At 45.0% G+C, this 26401-nt stretch overlaps 1 protein-coding gene across 2 annotated transcripts in view; it reads right to left on the reverse strand.

The window, feature by feature from the left end:
- The window catches only part of COL5A3 (collagen type V alpha 3 chain), a 546803-nt gene that overhangs the window by 146982 nt on the left and 373420 nt on the right, over nucleotides 1-26401 (reverse strand). For both annotated transcript variants that reach the window (XM_069231786.1, XM_069231785.1), the window contains 4 exons: nucleotides 22773-22826; nucleotides 6358-6465; nucleotides 4558-4647; nucleotides 3256-3309 (listed from right to left, as the gene is read on the reverse strand). In XM_069231786.1, coding sequence (XP_069087887.1) covers nucleotides 3256-3309; nucleotides 4558-4647; nucleotides 6358-6465; nucleotides 22773-22826 — 306 coding nt within the window. The remainder of the gene's footprint in view (nucleotides 1-3255; nucleotides 3310-4557; nucleotides 4648-6357; nucleotides 6466-22772; nucleotides 22827-26401) is intronic.

The following is a 26401-nucleotide window of genomic DNA, read 5'->3' on the forward strand; positions in this document are numbered from 1 at the left end:
AGTGCAAGGAGGCCCATTGATTGCAATGGGTGCATCATGTTAACTAATAAGAAAGAGGGACTGGGAGAGTTGAAGGTCCAGTATACGTGCTCCCTACATATAAGCCTATATAACAAAAAGTATACTGTTCCAAGGGTGTCTGCCTATGTTAATCATCACGGGCAATTAGTGTCATCAGGAGTACCCTCAAGCATCAATTACGATGCTGAGCATCATCATCGGGTTGACTCCTCGCCGGACCGGCACTGCAATATCCGACGGGCCACCACTCGAAAGTGGTAGGCTCTATGACCGAAAATGATGTTACTGATCAAGTAGAGTCAGTGAAATATGATAATGTGTGGTGATAAGAAAGGAGAGTGAACGGTGTATTAAAATTGGCTCTGAACACCAAAATGTCTTTAATACTATATGTAGGAGTCAGGCCAAGATTAAAAAATTGAATCAAGGAGTCTAAAGGGGAGTAATGTGCCCCACACTCCTTAACATAAAGTGAGGAAAGGAGGAGAACTGCTCAATCCTAACATTAAGGGGTCGACATGTTTCACGCCTAAATGGTCTGTTAAAGATCCAGCGGCGTTTCTTCAGGACCTTAGAAAAGATAACTTCTCCTTAAAGACAAATAACAATAAGTGCTGGAAGGTCACTTACTTTTTTTAGTGTATGCATTAAATAGTCGCTGTCAGTCGTCTATTAGGTCGCCCATCCCATTTTGAGAAAGGGCCTCATGAGGACGCTAAAATCCCGACCAGAGACGGAGCCGCTTTGGGAATGGTCGCTGGTCAGCACTGCACCTACCCTGGGGCGCGTCTTCGAGGCATGTTAACGCCTGCCCTTGAGCAGGCGCTGCAAATGACGCCAAAAATGGCGTAGTGAAATCAGGTAGATTTCACTGTACCATTTTTGTGGGCCTCCTAATACCGGAACGCCCCTCTTGTATACATGATACCAGACACAGGCATGATGTGGCACAAGTGGACGTCAAATGGCACAATGCATGCATTGCACCACATTGTAAATATGGCGCAGCAAAACTTGCCTCCATAAGCCACATTAGCCTAAAAAAAATGACACTAATGTGGCACAAGGAAGTGCTAGTCCTTCTTAAATCTGGCCCAGAGTATTCTTAAAGTTCAGCAACTTTTGTTGCAATATCTCTTTCATACGTAGGCAGACAGATATCTCTCTATCTCTCTATCCCCTCTCTCACTCTCTTTCATGTTCAGTAAGTATTGACCAAGGAGAGATGTCCAGGGCCTTTTATTTCCTGGTGATTTCCCAGTGGGCGGAAGTTCCCGGATGCCATTTTTTTGTGAGAAGGGGGTGAATCTCCCTGTGCCGCTGTCACTCTCCTCCTCTCCCGGTCGTTAATTATAGCACGCATGGAGACGCTTCAAAAGGAAGGAAGGGAGAAGAGTGTAGAGAGACAGAGAGAGAATACATGGATGGATGAAAGAGACGAAGGGCGTGAGGCTGATCTGAACATTTTTGCCAGGGCTGCTTTTGGTTCCACATTCTGGCCCTCAAGATGTCTCGATCCCCCCGAACATTTTTAACGCCCTCTTTCTTAAGTCAGAAACAACCATGGAGAGTTGCCTGCTGGTCCCCGGCCTGTCTCACTTTCTCTATCCCTGTTAGTTCTTCACTCAGAACTGGCCATGGAGAGACGTACTGGACCGCAGAGGCAGTGCACCTCAGTTCTCCTGGCATTCTCTCCCTTAATTGACCACACGCCTGTTTCCCCCGACACACTCAGTTTCTCCCAGTTTGTTTCAAGTTTTGACTCCTGAGACAGACTCTCCTCTGCTCTTTTCACTACTAGCTATGCAAGAGTCGAATAAACAGGCATCCACGTTTCAGCTGTCCACATGTGGAAGAGCTCCACAGAGACCAATGTTCTGCCCTTTTCTCTTTTCTCAGCAACGTGTATGAGCTGTCATGTCTCGCTCGGCTCCCTACGTGCCTGCCTACCCTCTAGCCACATATCCTCTTATGTGACAGCTCTCCGAGGTCTCTTCCTCTTCTGTGCCCATTTTATCCCCAGTAGGGTGGGCCCCTGGAGAGATGTTTTGCTCATCTTGTTAGAGGTGTCTATGGCAACCGTCTCTGCCAGTCACTATATCTACATGCACTGCCCTTGAGTCTACACATGGATTGGCCCCTCCCCACCACTAGTGCGCCTCACCGCCAGCACGCTGGGGCGCAGCAGCTCTAAAGAAAACAGCTTCGATTTTGTAAAAAGACGAATTAACCACTGATGTTCTCACGGCGCTGCCTGCTGATGTCCAAGGTACCATTTAACCAGAAGAGAGGTCGTTGTGCCACGGAGGCAAGGGCCAGAAATAATACTGTCCACAGGGGCTACAAAAACAACACGTAGCCTTGCAGCTTGGCACAGCTGATCCAAATAACAGGCAGTTTTAGATCAGAGTTATGTTTCTCGCTCTTTGAGGTTACAGCCACTCGAGTCTGAGTGTCCTTTTGATGTCCCAGTACTTCCACGACGTTTCTCTTTAACGTGATTTTCGGGTTCGGTGTGAACGTTGGTGGAAATCCAGCTTTCTTCGCTGACATTGTGGTTTTGGAGCACAACGTTCTGTAAGATGTGAAGGTGACCTCAACCCATGCTGAGAAATTTTACTGAATCGTCAGGATAAGTTAATTTGTGCCAGACAGTGTGGAAGTGGATGTTTGCAGGCGGTTTGTGGGTGGGTGTCTGGGTCTAAAAATCAGCATGTCTGTCTGTTGTGCCTGTTTTGGTGTATCCCACTGTTCCCTCTGTTGACAAAGGTGAATTCACTTTTGACAATTTTTACTTCTATTTGTCCTTGCATGTGGGTTACTAGATGTGTACAGAGGTTAATGCTACAGCTAGCCTCTTTCTGATTCTTCCATATTGTGGCAGCCAAGGGACCTAAGGAGTGGGAGGTCAAATGGTGTCCTTACAGAATACACAGGAAAGACATAGGAGATTGTTCATGTATGTGTTTCCACTGAGGGCAGAGTTTGCTGAGACTTTGAGTATGAATACCCAAGGCTTTGGCGCTTGATCGTGTTTACACTGACATTGGAGCCAGAGAGGACTAAAACTTTGAGTATGAATACACAAGTTTTTAGATCTCACTCACGTTTACACAGACTATGGAGCCCGAGAAAGATGAGATTTGATTTAGAACTAGTACAGTGTTGGATCCTGATCACATATATAGTTGCAGTCTAGAACATGTGTTTACGCCAAGAAGTGCTGTTACTCACAGTGGGGCCGGCAGTTCCGGGTGGACCTTCACCTCCTTTTAATCCTGCTGGACCCTGCACAGAAAAAATAAAAATAGCCCTGATTAGAGAATTTACCTATTTGCAATGTCTGACCTGATACCACTGAGCTGGAACTGGAAGTCTTGGGCTGCTTTCCTCATTATATGCTGTTCTAGAAAACATATGTAAGTTGAAATTCTCTTTGGGGTGGTAATACCGAATGGTCATAAATGAGCCATTATGGATCAGCAGGGAGGTAATATACAGCACATTAAAGGTTGGAAGTGTAGAGAAAAGGTCACTGTCTTCAGAGCACCAAAACGGGCTCCGTGGTTCCCTGAATGTTCTGATGTATATTTTGCATTTTCATATTTCATTGAAATTAGTAGAGCGTAAAAGATACCATGCCATGACAATCATCCACACAATCTCTGGAAACTCATTTAAAAGGTTTTCCACTCCTATATTAAAGCCCCGCTGAGACTGTGGAAGGAAGCATTTTCATCACTGCACTGCCACCAACAGTCTATTTGGAGGTTAATAAACATGGGGAAAACCCACTTCATATTGCACTAATGCACATGGTAATGGTGAGGTGTGCTCTTTGGTAACTATGGATCAAATAGGAGATTTCAATTTAAGTCAAAATAGCGTTTGTAAGGCTTCTGCCTGTTCCTGCCTGAGCTGAAGACGAGAGAGGAACTTGTACATATTTTAGTTTACCCTTGACATGTATTTAGTCAGCAAATATATAATTAACCCAAAGGCACCCAAATTCCCTCTTTAGCTTCAGTTTGAGTCTATCCTTCTGACTCGGAAATCACATTAAGTTATTTTGTTATGTTCAATAAACTTCAGACAAAATTATTTTCGCCCCTCCTTAAAAAATCTAGTTAAAGTTCACACCTATGTTCACTTAGAGTATCTTTAAAAATATGTGTTAAACCCCCATTTCCCTCTGGTAATAAAGGTTATTTGGATTCCCTATTTATGTGTAAGAATATCAGTCAGAAAAACTGTCAATATCGTTTACAAATATATCTTCCCATTGGGTAGAGATTTTCAATTATTAACTCGAATATTTTTGTAAAGAATATTTAGGACACAATATTTATTTCTGATAATATTCTGACAGCGATAATCTGGTTCCACCCTAGATTCAACACTTCGTTTTAGTTGGAGTCAACAAAATAATGTAGTATTTGGTGAGAAAACTCAGGAAGTAAAACGGTTACATTTTGGAATCTGCAATTTCAAAGAAGATAATTGATAGTGGATTGGAAACAAGCACCCTGAACTCACTGGTTCTCCGGAGACGCCTCTCGCACCTGTGAAGCCTCGTAATCCAGCAGGTCCACTCTTTCCTGCGATTCCAGTTGGACCGGGATCTCCCTACATGATGAAGAGTTAGTCAGTGTTTGTCATGATGGGTAACCAGGAAAATGGTGGCACAGTGGTTCAGCAAACCACTTTGGACAATCATACATTTCATCACACTCTTCATTACATATGTCTTATGAATGCAACATACCATTGCAGCCTCAAAATGATCACAAACTATGACAGATATAATGAGAGATCTAAGACACATAAAACATATTCTACATCTGGTTGGAGCAACATCTGCAGTTGGCAGTGCTAAAGATGAGATTATGGGCCAGATTTAGATTACAGCACATGGGTTACTCCGTCACAATGGTGACAGATATCACATCCGCTGAAATATAAATCCCATAGGAAATAATGGTATTTATATTTCGGCGGATGGGATATCAGATATTGTTGTGATGGAGTAACCAGCTCGCCAAAATCTAAATCAGGCCTTATGAGTTTAGGGCCTCTGCAACACTCATTGTTATCATATGTTGGCTTCTCTAACGTTCTGATGAAAAGAAAACAAACTATCCATCACTATCATTACCGTCACTGACTGTGAGATAAGCTTTATATTATATCACATGCTTTTGTTCTGAAATATATCACACAGCCTATAAGGTGCCTGAGGCTAGGTGGGTTTAACATTATTCCTTAACCTAAATAAAAAGTGACTAGAGTGTGGGTAGTGTTAATACCATAAATGTGACATGGGGGGCTCATTTACAATAACCTGATTCATTCCCATTGATGCATCAGATTTCTTGCACTTCCCACGCATCCCATGAGGACACCATGGATGTGATGTATTTACAATATTAAGCTGCATGGTGCACGTTTTCAAAGATCCGTCAGAAATTCTAACGCATCTGTTGGCACTAAACTCACGCATTGCTAGAGTAGCGTTGTTAAACTAACGGAACTCCATCAATGCGAGGAGTCTCCCCTAGGAAAAAATCCTGCGTCAATTTTATGCCTGCTTTTAGCAGGTGGTAAACTTTTGATGCAGTGAAGTCGCAGACTGAAGCAGTGAAATTTTGTCAATTTCACTGCCTGGCTTTTTCTGTGGGAATGCCCACCCTGCAGTCATTATATGTGGCACAGGTATAATGGGATGCAGGGCTTTACAAACTGACACATCTGGCCCAATGCGTCAGTTTATAAATATATAGCAGTTTAGTGCACTGCTAGCGCCACCGCTGCATAAAAAAAAATTATGCAGTGGTGGCACAAAGGGCTTCTAAATAAGACCCAGGGTCTTTGGAAAAGCCAGATATTTAAGGTACAACTGAAAGCAAAGATGTCTGGAAAACTTAAAGTAGTTAAGAAGCTTTCAGCTCTATTTCTACTTCCTATATATTATTTTTCCATTGCTAACTGCCCCGTATGCCTAGCATAGTGCATACCTGTGATAACCATAATTCTGTTATAACACTATTCTGCCAACACATGCCTGTATTTCAAACTAATATATGTCTGTGTGTGCATGCAAGGTTGTCAAATGTTCTTCTAGTGTAATTGTTGCAGAGCTGCACAACACAACACACAACCGAAACTATATATGACGAGGACAACAGGACTAGGAGTAATGAAGATTACCGGTAAGTAATATAACATTATCTGTTTCACCCTTTTTGGAAACCTTCATCTAAGTGGTCTCACAAGTACTCAAGTTAGTCTCAATTGACCCCTGGGAAACAAAACATGGAGATCAGTAGATAAACCTACCTTGGCGCCTTCCCTGCCTGCAGCACCTGGCAGGCCCTGTTCTCCTGGAGAGCCTGGTGAGCCGGGGTGTCCTCTCTCACCCATAGGTCCAGTTTCACCAGATTTACCCTGTAAGGGAGGGAAAAAAAGTATCAATCCTCTGTGTCCCTGGAGCAAAGATTTAATAATACTTTACATCGTTCCTGCCAACTCACATGTCACTGGGTGTCACACAATATTGTTTCCAGATCTGGCTGGTAATTTTAGAAGGGAAGGAGTGAATGGGACACACACACACATGCACGCATACACACACCCATGCACCCACACACACATACACACACATTCATTCACAACACTCACTACAAAATATTCATACACACATGCAAGCACACACCAAACATTAATAAGAACATCACACCTGTAGCTCTGCCTTCGAGGTCCCAGGAGGGTTGGGATGGAGGGAAGGCAGCAGTCCCTACTCATCACAGAGTGTGATGGGTTCTGTGAAAGTTGCTGACCTCACCCAAATCTATGATGAGGTGTCACTGATAGGCCCGAGCGGAGTGAACGGAGTTCGGCTTTGTGGAATTCCGCGGAGTTAAAAAAACAAAAAACTCAATGGAATTCTGTGAAGCTGGAGTTCCATGCCCCACGGAGTATGTACCCATCTGGGAAGCGCTAAGCAGGGTCAGGCCTGGGTGCATTCAGAAAGGCTGTAGGCAGTGAAAGCTGAGGTTTCAGTCCTCTTGTGCACCGGCCTGTCCCGGTGCACAAAAGGCCTGAAACAGCAGCTTTCTTCCACTGCCTACGACCCTGGCCTGACTTCATGATAGGGCTGTAGGCAGCTAAAGCTGCCAGGTCTGTTGTGCACCTGCCTGCTCCATGTGCAGTGCACGCGGGACAGGGTGATGCACAAGATGCCTGAAATGACAGCTTTCACTGCCTAAGGCCCTGGCCTGAATTCAGACACCGGCCTGCCCCGTGTGCACTGCATGGCGAAGGGGTGAGTGCACAAACAACGACAACAAAAGAGACAAGGACTTACCTGGGTCTTCCTGGGGGTCCTCCTCTCCTTGTCGTCCGGCAGTGATGAGTCTCAGCACGACTGCCTCCCTCTGGTCTGCTCCGGTGCGTGCTGCAGCCCAGTTATGGTCTGCAAAGCGCAAGCCAGTGTGTCTGCGCTAGCGCTGTATAGCCCGCACTGGGCTGCAGCAAGCACCGGGTAAGCTCAGCTCCGCTGGCTTGGCTAGCAGAGTTTTTTGGGTAATTCCATGCTCCAAGCTGAGCACGGAGTTCCAAAAACTCTATTAGCTCCAGAAGCGGAGCAGCGCTCCCTGCACACCCCTAGTCACTAATTGACATTCGGCCCCGGGGAATTCATGGCTTAAAACTGAAGCGCCTAGGACCGAGTTAATGAGTGATGCACCCCCTAGTCAGGGGGTCTCGACAACCTTTGCTGATCTGAGGAGGTTACGCCCACAGGAGCTGTGACATCCTCATCAAAGTTCAGTTCAGGCAGCCAGGAGCCTGCACATTTAGCGCTTGTCCGGCTCCTGGCTGCCTGACCTGAAAATGAAGAGGGTCTATCAGGATGACCTTTGCTCAGCCTTACAGACACTCTTCTTGATGGGCAAATGGTGACAGGGGTGGCCCCTTAGCCCCTATGGACGGGCTGTGGCTGATTGGTTCCTTTTGCACAGTCATGCTATGGGAAGTAGGTATCACATGAGGGCAGGGAAAACAAGCTGGAAACCACTACAGAGTGGATTTCTGTCTCGTCTTTAGAGGCTTTATTCAGTCAATGTCCTTGAAGAGGAGTGAACACTCTTCAGGACAGCAGCACCAGTTTTTTCAACCTTTTTTGGGGGGGAGACAGGTATTTGAGGGTGATAGGGCAGAAGTGCCTCTTAATTTGTTCTCACCACGAGCCCTGCCTACTCCAAAGCCCAACCACCTCCACACATGGTAAACTTTTTTTATTTTTTTATTTGGCAGGTCTTTTACAGCATCAGGGCCTAGGACTGAATCTTTCAACAATACCCATCCTGATAGTGTGCCAGGAACCTCTCTTTGTGACTAGAAGCTCTACCTTTGGCTTATTGTATTTTTTGCCACCGTCTACCACTTATCAATTAAAGATGTGCTGAAAATAGCTCACTACTAGAGCTTCATGTAGTCGAAATTCTGCAGCATTTGATGCAGAAAAGTTTTCAAAACATTTACTTCTTTACTCCATTATCAAAGTTTTAAGAGCGGTGTAATGGGCATATTTATACTTTTTGGTGCAAAACTGCACTAACGTAGTTTTGCATCAAAATGTATTGCACCGGCTTGCACCATTCTTGAGCGGCAGCCAGGCACCATATTTATGAAATAGCGCAAGCCGGCGCAAAGGGCGTAACAAAAAAATGACGTTAGCCTGGTGAGGGTGGCAGTATGGGAGAAGGAGGATTTGCACCAAAAAATGACGTTAGGCAGGCTAGAGTAAAGAAAAATGACTCTAACCAGCCTAGCGTCATTTTCTGATGCAAAACCATCCATACCACATGACGTCTGTCTTAGAAAAGACAGGAGTCATGCCCACCACCCCAATGGCCAGCACAGGGGACCAGGGTCCCCTAGGCATTGCCATTGCACACATTGCCATGTAGGGGGTCCCATTTCAGGGCCCCCAATGGTACTTAAAAAAAATACTAAACTGTACTTACCTATACCTACCTGGGATGAGGTTCCCCATCCTCCGCTGTCCCTCTGGTGTGGGTGGGGGTATCCCTGGGCCTAGGGAAGGCACCTGTGGGCTTATTCCATGGTGTTCCACCATGGAAATAGGCCCACAGGTCCCCTAACGCCTGCCCTGACCCAGGCATTAAATAATGGTGCAAAGCTATTTGACTCCTCCTCCCCCTCGTGCGTGATTTTAGCACAGGGGATAAATATGGCGCTAAGGCCATAGAGGCATTTTTTGCACGGAAACTCCTACCTTGCATCTCATTGACGCAATGTAGGTTTCCATGTCCAAAAAATGACTTGAAGTCCATAACTTTGGCACTAAATGGGTCAATCAATCAATCAATCAATCAAACAAATTTCTTAAGCGCACTACTCACCCGGTAGGGTCTCAAGACGCTGGGGGGGGGAGAGTTACTGCTCAAAAAGCCATGTTTTGAGGTGCTTTCTGAAGGTTAGGACGTCCTGGGTCTTGCGTAGGTTGGTGGGGAGGGAGTTCCAGGTTTCGGCGGCATGGTGGGAGAAGGATCTGCTGCCGGAGGTGGTGCGTTAGATGCGGGGGACTGTAGCAAGGGCGAGGTCGGCAGAGCGGAGCTGTCGAGTTGGTTTGTGAAAGTTGATTCGTTCGTTGAGGTAGGCCCGTCTGGTGTCGTGGAGGGCTTTTGTGAGCATGGACAAGGATTTTGAAAATTATACTTATGTTGATGGGCAGCCAGTGTAGGGATCTGTGGTGGGCGGAGATGTGTTTGTGGCGAGGGAGATTGAGGATGAGACGTGTGGCTGCGTTCTGGATTCGCTGGAGTTTTCTCTGAAGCTTGGGTGTGGTCCCTGCGTAGAGGGCGTTGCTGTAGTCCAGTCTGGTGCTTATGAGGGTGTGGGTGACTGTTCTTCTTGTTTCTAAAGGAATCCATTTGAAAGTCTTGCATAGCATGCGAACGGTGTTGAAGCAGGAGGATGATATGGCGTTGAATTGCTGAGTCATGGAAAGGGATGAGTCCAGTATCATGCCAAAATTGCGTGCGTGCGTGGGTGGTGGTCCAAAGGTGGTGGGCCACCAAGAGTCATTCCATGCTGTCTTGTTGAGACCGAAGATGATGATCTCGTTTTTTCCTGAGTTCAATTTGAGGTGGCTTGCTGTCATCCAGTTAGCGATGGCGAGGAGGCCGGCGTGTAGGTTAGTCTAGCGCCAAAGTATAAATATGGAGTTAGATTTGCACCAAATTTGCATAAAAAATGATGCAAAGTCGGCGCAAAACAAGTATAAATATGACCCTCAGTTTCAAAATCTACTGAATGTCTAACATGCGATAGATGCTCTTGCATGAACATAACTTGTTCAGACAGAGGTTTAACAAACAACCCCACATAATTAAGTTAAAAAATATAACTAAATGTGTTTTTAAAACAAGCAGCGATTAGAAGTGTTTGTGATAAAACAACTAAGTAATGGATAGAACGCTTGAATTAATCACAGCCTCTTGCAAGTGCTCGAGCCGAATCATAGTCCATCGTTTTTCATCCACAATGGAATTCTAGAGAGAGCCCGGTCACAAGAAAATCAGTTTTGGTCATACATGCAAATGGACCTAATACAGGCTGATGAGTCCCGTTTTTTTAAGCTAAAAATTGCATATTTTGGCTGTCTACTGCCTGAAATTGCCTTGTCCTGAACAGAAATCAATAGGGAAGTACATTCTCTCGATTATTTTTTTAATAAATCTCCCACTTTCCACTTCTAAAAGGTTGGCATGTATGCAACAGGAACAGTCCAGCCTACGCCCTCCAACACAAACCAGTTTCGTACTTGGGGCTCGTCAGTGAGGTAATGCTTGAAGCTTCAGTGGCGTAACATAAGCCAACACAGCGTCTGTGGTGCGAGGGGAAGGGCCAAGCCCCAGAGGCCGAGCTCCAGGGCCCACCTCAGTGAAATACATTGACTGGGTCTGGAAGCATTTAGGTTTCTACGCTTGTGCACACAGTCACACACCCACTGTACATGGGTGTCAGCCCCTGGACTGAGAGATGGTGACTGAGTCGGGGGAGATCCCCTTCCAGGTAGTTTGCAGGAGGGCCCTCATGTTTCATTATGCTACTATGGCCCTGATTTATACTTTTTTGGTGCAAAACTGCACTAACGCAGTTTTGCACCAAAAAGTTTGGCACCTGCTTGCACCATTTCTGTGCACCAGCCGGGCAATGTATTTATGAAATGTTGCAAGCCGGTGCAAAGGGTAGGCTAGTGTAAAAAAAAATGGCATTAGTCGGATGGGGCTGCAGGTATGGAAGCAAGGGGTTTTGCACCAAAAAATGATGTTAGGCAGGTCAGAATAACAAAAAATGACTCTAACCTGCCTAGAGTTATTTTCTGATGCAAAACCATCCATACCACATGACTCCTGGCTTAGGAAAGACAGGAGTCATGCCCACCACGCTTAATGGCCAGCACAGGCGACCAGGGTCTCCTGGGCATGTCCATTGCACCCAGTGCCATGTAGGGGGCCCATTTCAGGGCCCCCAATGGCACTTAAAAAAATAAATACTTACCTATACATACCTATACTTACCTGGGATGGGGTCCCCCATCCTCTGCTGTACCTCTGGTGTGGGTGGAGGTGTCCCTGTGGTCTTGGGAGGGAACCTCCATGAAAATAGGCCCACAGGTCCCCTAATGCCTGCCCTGACCCAGGCGTTACAAAATGGTGCAAAGCAAGCTTTGCACCATTTTTTGACACCTCCCATGAGTGATTTTAGCACGGGGATAAATATAGCGCTAAGGACATAGAGTCATTTTTTGCACGGGAATGCCTACTTTGCATCTGATTGACGCAAAGTAGGTTTCCACATCCAAAATATCACTTTAACTCCATAAATTTGGCACTAGATGGGTCCAGCGCCAAGGTATAATTATGGAATTATTTTTGCACTGAATTTGCGTTAAAAAAAAATGACGCAAATTCAGCGCAAAAGAAGCATAAATATGCTGCTGTTTTGTGCAACTCAGCGACCCCAGGACCCATGTCTCATATTACCTTTTGTGTGCTTGAAAATACCAAATACCCCAGTTCAGATGGAAACATGTATCATGTAGAACACATCAAAGGTTTTGGTAGGCATTAAAGTACTTCAGAACTTCCCAAGTCAGCTTCTCAAGGTTAAAGGAAGTGAAGGGTGTAGCTACACCAGCTGAACACATTCATGCTATCCTATCATCTCAGGAAGCTACTGGAATATTGAATCCTTCAAAGAAAGTATAAATACTGCGCGTTGTGCACTACCCCCGGAATTTTAGGCCATTGTATTCACTTGTCATGGTATGGTAAATTCATATTCACGGCTTCTGCGCTAGGATGGAGGAGAAAGTCGGGGTGACTACAGGTACAGCTTCCACGTCTTTTTAGTTCTAAACATTTTTCGAAATCGTTTTCTAGTGGAAGAGTTTCGTGATTTTTTTTACAAAAAAAGGAGAGGTGTTTATATTCGCCGTGTGTATTCCATCTGAAAGAAGATAGGGAGTCCTCTGGTGGGCATTTAAAAGTACTTCGAGGAACCGTTAAAATATATAAACGTAATTCTGTTTGGTTTGTTGTAGCATATCTAAATCCGTCTGTTGACACCCTTCTTTAATTCTCTAAGAGTATCTATTACATATCTCATAGAGGCAGAAGTACAGATGGAAGCAAGTCTAATAAATGTAGGTCCCGCATTTTGGTAGTGAGAGGGCTCGGTCCGGGCGCATTATTCCCCTGGTATAAAGAGTCGTTTATGACAAAGATGTATCCTTTCACCTTTTTCTGTCTAACATTTTGCTTTTAGATCATCAAAGAGTGCGTGGCACTTCACACATGTTTTGCCTAATATTGGTGACCGCCCTCTCAATTTATTAAACACAGATGCTAGAGTGCTAATTTGAAAATATCACAATTTGGCAATCAGTTTGTTTGTCTCACCACATCTCTGCAAAAGACACCATTTTTTCTAGAGGTCATTGCCACCCTCCTTCATCTTTTTGTTTCTCTGTTTCAAACTGGTTCCACTGTCCTTCCTGCCTTCACTTCAACCACCTTCACATGATTGATTTTTATGATTCTCCTATTGCAGTTCCAATGTCATTTGGAACTATTGAGTACAAGTACTGGCGCCCCCACCATTCACCGTTTATTCTTCAATAATTTGACTTCTAATGTTTCATTGATATTTTCATTGATTGTATTAAAGTTGTCATGAGTGTTCTAATATCTAAGATAATTAGTAGTGCCTGGCCAGTGGGTGAGTTATAGTTACTGTAGAACATGAGTTATAGTTACTTGAAATAACTGTAACAATAACTGCTGAATTTATCTGGTTTTGTGCGGTAAATTCAAAGCCTAACTATGACGTTCTTATAACCTTTTTTTTTTAAGTGAATTTGTAAGGGTTTTTTAATTCTATTTCTTAACTATAATGTCCCTGTAACCTTTGGGTTTTTCAGTCAATGTCTATGTTTTTTTTTAACGCAAAGTAATTTTTATTACTGTACATTAATCCAACCACCGCCGCGCACGGCCGAAGGGCCTAGCCCTGCGGTACAACCACCCAACCCCGCGCTGTGCACAGCCTTTGGCCATGTGCAGTGGGGATTGGTCTCAGGGCCTGGCCACCACCCAGTCCCTGCAGCCAAACCCCCTGACCATCATGCTGCGCATGGTATTAGGCCGTGATGCAGTGGGAGTTGGCCACAGCGCCTGTCTCTCTGGGTGTGAGAGGGTGTTTCTGGGTATGGCAGTGGCTGTGAGCATGTCTGTCTGGGTGTGAGAGTGGTTTTGAGAGGGTTTATGAGACTGTGAGAGTGGGTGTAAGAGGGAGCACTTTCTACTGGTTATTTAGTAAGCGCTACCTGATTGGGTGAATGGCCAATGTGAGGAAGGTGGGCCCACGTGGCCCCCCTCCCTGCGCAGATCTCGGCCTTGGGGAACCCCTTCTCCCAGGTCCTGGCCTTCATTAAATGGAGCAGGGGGGCTACGTGGCCCGAACCCCTGGCTGATTTTGGCTTTGTGGTCCCCATCTCCTGGGGCCTGGCCTTACAAAAGACATTTGGGAAGGGGTCTGTTTGGCCCTCCCTCCCCGGGACCATCCCTACCCTGGGGACCACATCCCCCGGGGCCAAGCCACGTCTACAAGCAGGGAAACAGAGGAAACATTGGCTTACAGCAAGTGAGAACTATTTGACAGCTGCAAACTGAATGTTTGGTCTGACTTAGCAGAGCTGTCAAAGCTCCTGCCAAGTTAGAGCAAACAGCTATGTCGGGGTGGGCACCCTGGGACATGGCAGGTGCTGGCTCCTTGAGAAGAGGTGGTGGTCCCGAGGCCCCGCAGCAGAACCCCTTCATTCTTTAAATTCAGACCCGGGGAGGTGGCAGTACTCAGGGATGCGGGGGCCGCTCCCTCCCCTTAATTTAAATAATAGCTCGGGGAGTAGGTGGTCCTCGGAGCCAGAGGTCAGCAGCAGACTCCCTTCTTTATTTAATTTTAGCCTCATGGATGTGACTGTTACCTGACTGTGGGAGGGCTGTGCAGCTCTGCTTAATAATCAATTTTAGCTCTGGGGAGGTGGCAGTCCCCAGTGCTGTGGAGGGGTAGCATGGCCCTCTTCATGAATTCAATATTTGCCCTGGGTGGATGGCAGTCCTTGGGGTGGCAGGGGCCTCTCAGGGCCTGGTATAATATTCAGTATTAACGCCAGAGAGGTGGCTGTCCGCTGGGCTGTGGGGGGCAGTGTGGTCCCCACCCCGCATATCACCAAAACAGCCCGGGAAGGAGGCAGTCCCTGGGGCACAGGGGGGTCCACAGGACCCCCCCTATTTCAATTAAAGCATTTTGCCCCGGGAAGGGTTGTGGTACCCGGGGCACTGGGGGAGATGTGTGACTCCCCCCGTGCATTCAATGTAAATTAAGACCTGGGGAGGTGGCAGTCCCTGCAGCTTTAGTGAGCCCTATGAGGGGGGAGGGGCATGCACCCCCCTCCTTTATTTTTAATATGTCCCTGGGACCTGGCCCACCTGAGGGCTTTACTAAAACAAGTGTTGGAGACTGCGCTTGTATTTAAAAAAAATGTTGCAGTGGATTTGCGACCCTATTGCAAATTCAGGGCAAAAATGAAAAAAAATAATGTTTTTTTGCACTGGTGTGTCCCACTGGGACCCCAGAACCAGAGCTAAGGAGTCAGGGTGTCCCTACACTGGTCCCTTTCTTTTTTTTATAAGCCGTGTACCAAGATGGCAGCCAACAATTCCTTGTTGAAGTGTTGGAAGCCCATCAGACCTCAGCACGAGATCAGGAGGGTTCACAAAACCGTCACATCCTTATATATTCAAATTTGTTTTCCCTTTAATATTTAAAAAACTACTGAACAGATTCACACTAAATCCCTAAAAGGTCGCTTTCTGGACCAAGAGCTAGCTTTCTGCTATAATAAATAATAGTCATAAATAAATAATAAAAAATACAAAAGGGGCCAGGGTACGGCCACCCTGATCCCATAGCTCTAGTGCTGGGTTCTCAAAGGAACCCCTCCAGGGCAAAAAAGCTTTTTAAAAAAATGTTTACACAAAATTGTGACGGGTCGCAAATCTGTGGTAATTTTTTTTTTTTAAATCCAAGTGCGGACTCATGTGCTTGTTTTTTAAAAAAGCCCCAGGGATGGCCAGGTCCTGAGGACACTGTTTTCTTTTTAATAGGGGGCCTACTGCCCCTCTCACAGCCCCGGGGACCACCACCTCCCTGAGGCAAATAAATTATGAGCCGGGCCGTGTGGCCCCCGCGCACCCCAGGTACTACCACCCCTGTGGCAAAAATGCTTTTTGCATGTGGGGGAGGCCCGATGGCCTCCCTCACAGCCCCTGTGACCACCACCTCCCTGGGGCTTTATGAATTATGAGGGCATATTCAATAATGTAAAGGGGGTCAGTTTTAAACCCTCATTAGCACTCCTGGGGTTTTGTGCACATGGGAGGGAGGCTGTATGGCCCCCCCTCGTGGAGCCACAGATGGCCCTGGGGACTGCCACCTCCCAAGGCTGGCTCATGCTATGCCCCGGGGTGCCTACCCCAGGACATAGCTGTTTGCTGTGGCTTGGCTGCAGCTTTGCAACTGCAGCCAAGCCAAAGCAAACAGTCCGATTGTTGACGGCAGAACCTGTCAAGTAGCGTGCACTCTTGCAGGGGACAGAGATGAAAGGTTTGCTTCAGCAACCACAGAGCTGCTTCTTAAAGCAGTTCCTTGGTTGCTGAAGCAATGGGAATACAGGGGAGGCCTTGAGGCTTCTTCTGTAGTCCCAGATAGTCCGTAAAGGGCTTGTTTAAAAAAAAAAATTAAAAAATACATGTAGAGGTTTGGGGTGCCTTGAGGGCTCCCCCACGGTCCAGATTGGCAATAGAGGGTTAAAAAAAGGAAATTAAAAAAGTAATAGCTTGGCGTAAAGGTCATGGACTTTCACACTGAGCACTGAGGGTTTGAGTCCAGGTGGACTCGTTTCCCTCTTTAAAAAAAAAAAAAAAAGTACAAATGTTTAAAAATAAAATTAAAGATGATTTAAAAAAATACATTTTCATTTTTAAATTGAACAGAAATATGTCATTTTAAGTATATCATATATCAAAGCCTAAAAAGTCTTTGTCTCTCTCTTCCCCTCTTTCTCTCACTCACCCTCCCACTGAGACACTTACGCACCCACTCAGACACTCATGCACCCACTGAGACCATTGTGAACCCTCTCACAGCCCCAGTCAGACCCTCACGCACCCAATAACAGACCCATTCAGACATTCACGCACCCACTCACAGACCCACTCAAACTCTCACACACTCACTCACAGACCCACTGACTCCCCCCAAGCGTCCACTCACAGATTCACCCAAACACTGATGCACCCACTAAAACACTGATATATGCACTCTCACACCCAGACAGACAGTCTCTCATCAAGAGCATGGGTTTGGGTGGTTTGGGGGGATTGGCTGCAGGGACTGACTGCAGGCCAACTCTCAATGGCAACACCTACTGCCGACAGGCAAAGGTCATGTACGGTTGGTGCCTTTAGGTGGTTGGCCTAAAGGCTGGAAGGAGAGTGTGGAGAGCTCAGAAAACAGCTTTTCAGTAATGGTACCAGGCCTTCAAGCTCCTATAAAGCAATTCAAGCTTCAGACAAGACTCTCAAAACTATGGGCAAGGAGTGAGGTTCCAGAGACGTCACCACTTGAACCAGAAAAGAGATTGAAAATAGCAGCATTAGACAAATAAATGAGTGGGAGTGGGAGTGATCACCCATTACTAGTTCAAGCCTCAGACTGGGCTCCATGACCACTTAGAATCATAGTCCAAGCAGAGAATCATCACACAGGGTATGGGCAAAAATCCATTGATGTTGCTCTGCACACAGCGAAGTTCTTGGATGGACAGAAGGAGCATGGATACAGAGTAAAGAAGCACTTAGAGGTGGAGACAGAAGTGGATGCCCAAGGAAACCTCCTATGATAGGTGATAGCTGTGGCATCTGTGACAAGTCTACACTGGAGTACTCACAGAGGCAGAAGCAGGTTTTGCAACCTGTGTCAGTAGACACCATCATGACTACACCACCAGTTTCCTTCAGAGTGCAATTTCCTCTCCTAGAATGACCGGCCTGCTTACAGCATGGCTGTGTGAAAACACTAAGGGGGTGATTTACTAACATTTTGCGCTGGGCTGTGTCATGAAAGTGATGCAAACCAAATTGTTTTTTTTTAATTATTTACTTTCCCGTGCAAAATTTTTTTGCACTGAAAGTTGACTAAAAGTAAACCAAAAGTTACTTAGCGTCAAGGAAGCATTACATGGGCATTCCCATGCAATCACCCACCATTTGTGACACAAAAAGACATCTACCAAAAATGTGACACAGGGTTTAGCATAAAAAAATAATGCAAATAGAAACAGGCGTTATAAGGAGAAATGTTTTCATTTTTCCTTTCTTGTCTGACTTTGCATGCGTGCTGTACTGTACAGCACACATACAAAGTAGGAAAAGTTTAAGAATTTGTCTAGGCATAGTATTTTGCACTGGAAGGTAACTGTTCCAGTACAAAACCTATGCTAGACTCTCACACACATCCTTGCACCATGGTACAAAGGTATGTGTATGGCGCACAGCAGCAAAATTCTGAGCCGGGGCTAGGAAGAGGAAAGTAGAGTCCCATATCTCTGTAGATCTGGTGCTCTCCTGCTCTCTCCCTGTCACTCAAGGTAGTCAAGCATTTTTGTTTGCTCTGCTGCGCTGGGTGACACTTTAGTAAATCTGCCTCTAAGTCAGCAGCTAACTTTTTGAAGGCAAAATTCCTGGGGTGAAATAGCCGCTAAACATTTGAGATGAATAATCCAGGTATCGATCTACAGTGAAATACAGTGGCCTTTGATTCAACAGTCTCCACTCTTTTTGAGGCGCGTTAGCTGTCTCAATCATATCCACTACCCACACTAGACTCTCTGTCCTTGTATGACCTAGAACATTTGAATGGATCTACAGTGGGGAAATTCAGTCTTACTGCTGTGATGCAGAACAAAGATGTAACAATGGCATGTGCAGATGAAGCAACAAAACTTGACATTTGCTAGCTGGGAAAGGAGCCAAGAGAGAGAGGAATATAACTGGATAAACGCAGAAAATCGACCTTGTAAACATCACCAATCTGTATCTAGTATCAACCTTTCAAGACTGAATCCCCTTTTGCAAGTCCTCTCATCCAGTCAACATGGGGATCAATCCAGGACTAAAGGACAAGGAGCCCATGGGATATTTCAGGTCTCCTAAATACTCAGACATCACAGTCCAAAACACATCAGTTCAGAAGATCAATCCTTTGCACAGACTGATGGCAGAAAGTGTAGAAAGGAATGCAAGTTTAAATAAAGAGGAAAAGTGCCTAAAGCAACACAGGTAAACTCCAAAATCCTGAATCATATACTCTGCAATTGGTGCAAGCCGGTGGCTCCAAGCCAGAGATTACTCTCTTTGGTCAGTCAAGAAGAGATTACGAGGACAACAAAAGGAGACATAGAATACCAGGTTGTCCTCCAAGCAAACTCTTGCATGACTCCTACAGAACCAAGTCAGGTATATCAACACCTGTAGTAACCTCAACCATCAGTCTAAAAGACTGTGTGAGGCTAAACCCCTAGTGGATGATGCTGAATATGTGGAAGCTGGTGTGAGCTTTGCCTGTGCGCACACCAAATTCCCTTCTGGCCGGCTCAGTGGCAATATGGATCCTCAGGATTTCAGATGTGCAGACATTATACTAGCTACTTTTAATACAGAGCTGAATGTAATAAGTAGACAAGTGTCTGAGCTGCACAAAAAAATTCATATGTCCAAGCCTCTTTATAATACCAGTAGGGTGTCACTGCAAGCTGACTGGACCACAAGCACAATGAATGCCAATTGCTCTTCCCCTACAAGAGAGACAAGAGAGGATCCTGTTGAGTAAAACCAATATAACCTAAAAAAAGCAAACACTATTCAAACTCATTAAACGCTAAAGGGAGGCAGCAGCCAGAGCAACCAAGTAGTAAAGCAGAAACAGCTCTTTACTTGAAGGACAGTCTTGATGCGACGGACCAGCCCATCACTATTAATATACAAATCCTGAGAGGTCCATGCTATTACAAGATGCAAGTAGTACTGATGAAGATCCTGAAATTTTGAAATGGGTCCTAGAGAAGTGAAACTTTGTGGTGTGTAAAGTTTACAAGTGGTTATCTGAAAAATTGGGAGACTCAACAATTTGAATGGGCCATCTTCAGATTTTGAGATGATATACAAGTGGAATATGGGACAAGAACTGTTGTATTTTAGTTGGTACTGGATCCACAAATTTGATTGACTTCATGTGCAAATACAAACCTCTGACTAACCTTTTTTCCCTATCCATAACTGTGCTCAAACTGTCTACAAAGAGCCAAGTCAGGAGACAGCCTTACCTAGTGCTGAGTCCTATGACAGGGGCATAAAGAGTCTTCATCCACCCAGACCCTGTAGAGGCAAAATCATTCCAACATGTGCAGCAAATGATCAATGCTGACCCGAGTTTCTGGGAGAAACCTTCAGCAACTTCCAAAACTGATCGGTAAATGACAGTAAGTGAACTGGTATTACGTGGCCCGGCCAGTGGAAAGAGAATAAGCAGTGGACAATGGATGGAAGCATTCTCAATGAGGCAGAAAAAGGAAGGCCCAAAAGTAAGCGGCTCAGGGAAATCTGATTGACTAGCATAGCAGTATTGATGGCATGCAAATCTACCCTTTGGACGGAAAATAAACACCTTGATTATTTCATGTAACATGGCTAGTATCCCTAAGAAGGACGTGGATATTTATTTTGTAAATTTCCTACCAAAATATGATATCATGATTCTTCAAGAAACATGAATAGCAACACCATGAAAACTTACTGGTCACATAAAAATTTCAAAGGCACGACAGCATTGGTCTAAACAAGGAATAGTGGTTGTTTGCAGATAGCGTGTAGGACCAACATGTGTAGTGAGTGCAAAGGATGGGATAACCTTCATGACAACCTGCACATCTGTGACGCCAAACTATTGGACAACTCCACACTGAGAATAATAAATGCAAACCTTCTGCAGAAAAAGAAGCAAGGCTTTTTAAAGCTTCTGGCCTCTATTAAAGGAGTACTGTCAAACACAAATCAGCCTGAGGTTAATGGGGAGTCCATGATGATCAACAATCGAGATAAAATCAGCATTGGGGATCCCAACAGTTGACCACATTTTCCAAAAGAAGGATGCAAGTGGCAAGGGCTGGCTCCTTTCTGCTCAAACGAGGGTCTTATATCAGCACTGAACTTCCTATGAAATGTATTAGCAAAATGCACTGACATGTAATGCCTGTAGGGCCAATCTGCATTGATTATGTCTTAACAAAGGAAACCGACTGGGACAACTTGAAAACTTGCATTTACATTGGCAGGTAGAAAGTGACCATAACAGCTTGAAAGAACGAACAGTGGTGGTTGCCCTACAAATATACATCTTGGAAGGTCAAACAGAAGACTCAAAATGTCTCCTTTGTGGTGAATTATTGGATACACTAACCCCAGTTGTCTCAAGTAAATGTTCCACTAGGATAACGACTGCAAAAATTTTAAAACACAGAGCTTCAGTCAATCATGCGCACTGAGCCAGCAAAAGACAAAGGGGCAGATTTAAGTGCTCCTAGCGCCACCGGACCGTCACTTTTTGTGATGCGCCGGTGGCGCTAACCACTGCTCCATATTTACAAGGAGGTGTAATGCCACTTTTTGTGGTGTTACAAATCCTTGTAAATATGGGCCCCTCCATCGCAGTTTTCTGCATCAGAGGGGTGTACAATGGGTGTTGCAGTGGGCTTTCACTGCAACACCTGTTGCTTTTGACGCGCCCCAGATTTACGAGAAATCGTAAATCTGTGGCAGCGCCATAAACTAACGCCACCCCGGGGATGGCATTAGCATGGCAAAATGAGGAGGAATGCTTTTATTCCTCCTAGATGTTTGCTTTTTCTATGTGTGCTGAAGAAGGAAAATTCCATGGATGATTGTTTATGTGCAGGAAATTGTCCATTTCTGCACATAAACAATAACTACAAAATGACGCTTTGGTACTTCTATGTGTGCTGTATTTTGCAGAACACATAGAAATGCCAAATCATCATTAGAGATTGTTTATGTGGAAGACCTTCCTGCACATTAATCATCTATCCCCTTCCACTGCATTGGTGCAAGCAGCTTAATGCAACGCCTGTGCAGGGGGAAACTCAGGGGTGCACCGTATTCCTGCAAATAGAGCGCACCCCTGCATTTCAAAAGTCACGCAGTGCGACGCTGCTACTATTGGCGCAGCACCGCACTGCACCACTGTGGCATAAATCAGGGCCAAAATTTGCCGCATTGAGATCAAGCTATGAGGCGCTAATATAGGGGAAAAGCCATGATTAAAAACTATAGTTAAATCGAACAAGCTGCCATGAATATGAGGGCCTTCTGGCTTAAAACAGGTGAAAGTTTGGGAGCCAGGGAAAATCTGGAGTACAATATTAGCAAAGACGTGTGACTAGCCCACTACTCCTCAAACTTCAGCCCTACACTAGAAGATAATGACATTAGATACCCACACATTCAACCATAATCCTAGATCCTGGTCCTGAAAAGATGTGCTACTTCTCATTAATAAAGAAAAAGTGAGGGATGTGATAATGGACCTGAAAAAGGGGAAGGCCTCCAGTCCCCAAATGGTACTCATAGAGGTGTATCTCTCAGACCCGGATTGGTGGACTGAAATAACAGAAATTTTCATGAAAAAAACAAAAGGGTTCGGTGCCCTTCATTTTGGCGAAATAGTATTATTGTTCCAATCTATAAGAAATGTCAGAAAAATGACCCAAAATCTTACTGGCCAATTAGTCTAGTAAATATTTATTGACTGCAAAATATTATTGAAAATAATTCTCAGGGAATTAGATGGCTTGGTTACTAATAAGAATATTCTTCCCCCAATTCAAGGTGGGTTCAGGCCTTTCAGCTGTTGACTAAATATTCACCTTCTTACATACTGTGCACAAGTTCAGCGCAGCCAAACAAAAGGCCCCTCTACATTGCCTTTTTAAACTTCTCGATTGCATAGTGATGCAACCAACTTACCTGCGGTCCAACAACGCCTGTGGGTCCAGGTAACCCAGTCTTGCCTTGAAATCCCTATAAAAATAAAAGGACATACATTAACAATGATGTCAAAGTTCTAGATATAAAATATTAGACTGAACAGTTGTTTCAGATTACTTATTGTTTCAACTTGCAAGTAAGTCATACAATGATGATCAATAAGTTAACAAACTACAGATTCCCTAGGTACAATAATACATAAAAACAAAAAAAAACTGATCATACGCATAACACCATGCAGTAATTGTTCTTGATTGTGCAGGATAACTGATGAAGTGCTGTGTATGATAGTATTATAAGTCAACCGTAATCTTTGATGGTCTGATAAATAATAATCCTTCTCACTGACCTGGTATGGACAAATAGCTGTTAAAGTGCATTCATATAAAGTATTGCCTACAGATGCAGGGCGTCCTAACCGATAAAAGCCTGGGCTGCTGCTAGGCAGATAGATACATCCTGTCTACTAAAAGGTGAGGGAGACAACTTACCTACTATACAAAAATTACAAATAAAAAGAACAGTTATTGGTATCCTTTGCAAAAAGCTAATAAAGTGCCACATGGGATTATCAAAAAAAAAAAAACAACACTAGTTTTTATGACTTAAAGACCTAGATTTACAAAACGGTGGCACTGAGCAGAGCTGAGACAAAATTTGCTGTGCCGTACGACTTTTGAAACACAGGGATGAGCCATATTTACAAAAATACTGTGCACCCTGTTTTTCCCCCGGCGCTAGCACTAAATTTAGCCACCTAGCGCCAACACCTACATCCTTTGCACCATATTGCAAGGGTGTCTGCATTGAGGGGTGTGATTGTTTATGTGCAGGAAATGTGTCCCCAACCTACAATGGTGATTTAGCACTTCTATGTAGCAGGATGCAGCACACATAGAAGTACCAAAACTCAATTTTGAATGATTGTTTATGTGCAGGAAGGGGCGCCTTCCTGCACATAAACAATCATTCATGGCCTTGTGCTCTTCCTTTGCAGAATGCAGCACACATAGAAAAAGCAAAAACGCGGAGGAGTAAAAGCATTCCTCCGCATTGCGCTGCCAGAGCTTTATGATTTCACGTAAAACTGGGGCCGCGTCAAAAGCAATGGGTGTTGCAGTGGAATGCCCACAGTAACACCCATTGCACGCCCCTCTGCAGCAGAAAACTGCGTTGGAGGGGCCCATATTTACAAGGAGGCGTACTTGTAAATATGGTGCAGTGAATAGCATCACCGGAGCGTCACTAAAAGTGACACTCTGGTGGTGCTAGGGTCTTGTAAATTTGTCCCAAAGTGTTAATCCTTTCCAACTGCCTTGTCTAGATGAATGTATACTCTTCTCCTTCAAAGCATGACCATACTAGTGGTGAACCTGCGCTGCCAGTCAAAAGGGCTACACTATTATATTCTTACTAATAGCAAGTCACTCGCGTATAAAGTGGAACGCGGAAGTAAACTTTGTCGAAGAGTAAATCTTGACAGTTAGGAAACTTTCATAATCGTTTCAAATACCTCTAAAATAGTGAAACATGCATGCGTCAATATTAAAATACTACCACCTCTAACAAGGTTGACGATTGTACAAATGCAATTTTAAAAGCAGAAATTCAAAGCAATGGTGGTAAGTGGTCTTGCTTACTGAGCAAGCTTGCTATGATTGTTAATCACGCGTCTCTGTGTTTTACCCAATATTCTGGCTTTTCATGCAGCGTAGATGTAGAACGCTACAGCCTGATACATTTCTGAACAAATTGTTCTGTAGCAAAGTGTTAGTGGACCCTTGCAATTCCTCGTATTATGTTTTAAGAACAGAGGAATGACGTGACACATAGAAGCATAAAATGCATGAATGTTTCTTAGCCACCAAAAGAACAGCCTCACGAGTCAGCACTCGGCTCGGAAACCTAGCACCAATATTTTGTAAAAGACCAGGGCCCATATTTATACTTTTTGACGCTAAACTGCGCTAACGCAGTTTAGCGTCAAAAAGTTTTGCGCCGGCTAACGCCATTCTGAAGCGCCATGCGGGCGCCGTATTTATTGAATGGCGTTAGCCGGCGCAAGCAGACCGGCGCTGCCTGGTGTGCGCGAGAAAAACCACGTACACCAGGCAGCGCCGGCGTAGGGGGAAAATGGCGCATGGGCGTCTTAAAATGGGGCAAGTCAGGTTACGTCGAAAAAATCGTCGTAACCCGACTTGCGCCATTTATTTTCGACGCCCATCCCCCATCAACATGACTCCTATCATTGTAAAGATAGGAGTCATGCCCCCTTGCCCAATGGCCATGCCCAGGGGACTTCTGTCCCCTGGGCATGGTCATTGGGCATAGTGGCATGTAGGGGGGAACAAATCAGGCCCCCCTATGCCAAAAAAAATTATTAAAAAAAAATAAAAAAATACTTACCTGAATGTCCCTGGGGTGGGTCCCTCCAGCCTTGGGTGTCCTCCTGGGGTGGGCAAGGGTGGCAGGGGGGGTCCCTGGGGGCAGGGGAGGGCACTCTGGGCTCATTTTGAGCCCACTTGTCCCTTAACGCCATGCCTGACCCAGGCGTTAAAAAGCGGCGCAAATGCGCCGTTTTTAGCCACGCCCACTCCCGGGCGTCTCTTTTGCCCGGGAGTATAAATACCACGTAAAGGCCTGGGAGTCATTTTTTAGACGGGAACGCCTCCCTTGCATATCATTAACGCAAGGAAGGGGTTCACGCTAAAAAATGACGCACATTCCGGGAACTTTGGCGCTATTCGCCTCTAACGCCATAGTATAAATATGGCGTTAGTTGGCGTTAGTTTAGCGTCGAATTTGCGTCAAAAAAAACGACGCAAATTCGGCGCAAACGGAGTATAAATACGGCCCCAGATCTGTAGGGTTCCTAGTCTGAACCTGAGATATAAAGCCCATTTCTCTGATCAAATGAAGTCAAGGAAGGTTCCCACCGAGGTTCAGGCTTCAGAGTCAAATATTTTGTCAGAAGAACACTTTTCTTAGCCTTGTCCATCTGCCACATATAAGCCCAATATTTTTTTCACCATCTGTGATGTGGCTTTAGACAACAATTCTGGGTTGCGCCATAGATCTGAGCAAACTATTAACGCGCGAATGCGCCCCACGTGTATAAACCAATGTAGTCTGTTACAAATATGTCTTCAGGAAATCCCCTTACTCTATGAGGGCTCGAATCCAGTAGCCTACCGGACGAAAGGCAATAAAGTCCTCCACAGATATTGTCTCCCAGCTCTGCTCTGAGTATTACCATTGGAGCTGCTGGGCCTTTAGGTAATAATTGCCTCAAAAAGGAATTTTGCATTTTTTGTAGAGCCTGTACATTTGTGTGACACAAAGTTTTGGCACCATAAGAACTTGCAGCCACAGCTTTTGTGATATATGCAGCTTTATTATGCAATTTTTGCAGTTGTTTGTGAATTGCAGTTGTTTGTGAATCTCCATATTGCTCCATTCTGTTGGGACAATATTACCTAGGATTTGGCTGCTTGGGTGCCCCAACACAGATGGTCATCAATCCGAATACCTGAGTAGTCACAGGTTTTATTTTGCTCACTTTGGCCCATATTTATACTTTTTTAGCGCAGCATTTGCGCAGCTTTTTG

This window comes from Pleurodeles waltl, chromosome 4_2, assembly GCF_031143425.1.
Source record: "Pleurodeles waltl isolate 20211129_DDA chromosome 4_2, aPleWal1.hap1.20221129, whole genome shotgun sequence".
NCBI classification, from domain to species: domain Eukaryota; kingdom Metazoa; phylum Chordata; class Amphibia; order Caudata; family Salamandridae; genus Pleurodeles; species Pleurodeles waltl.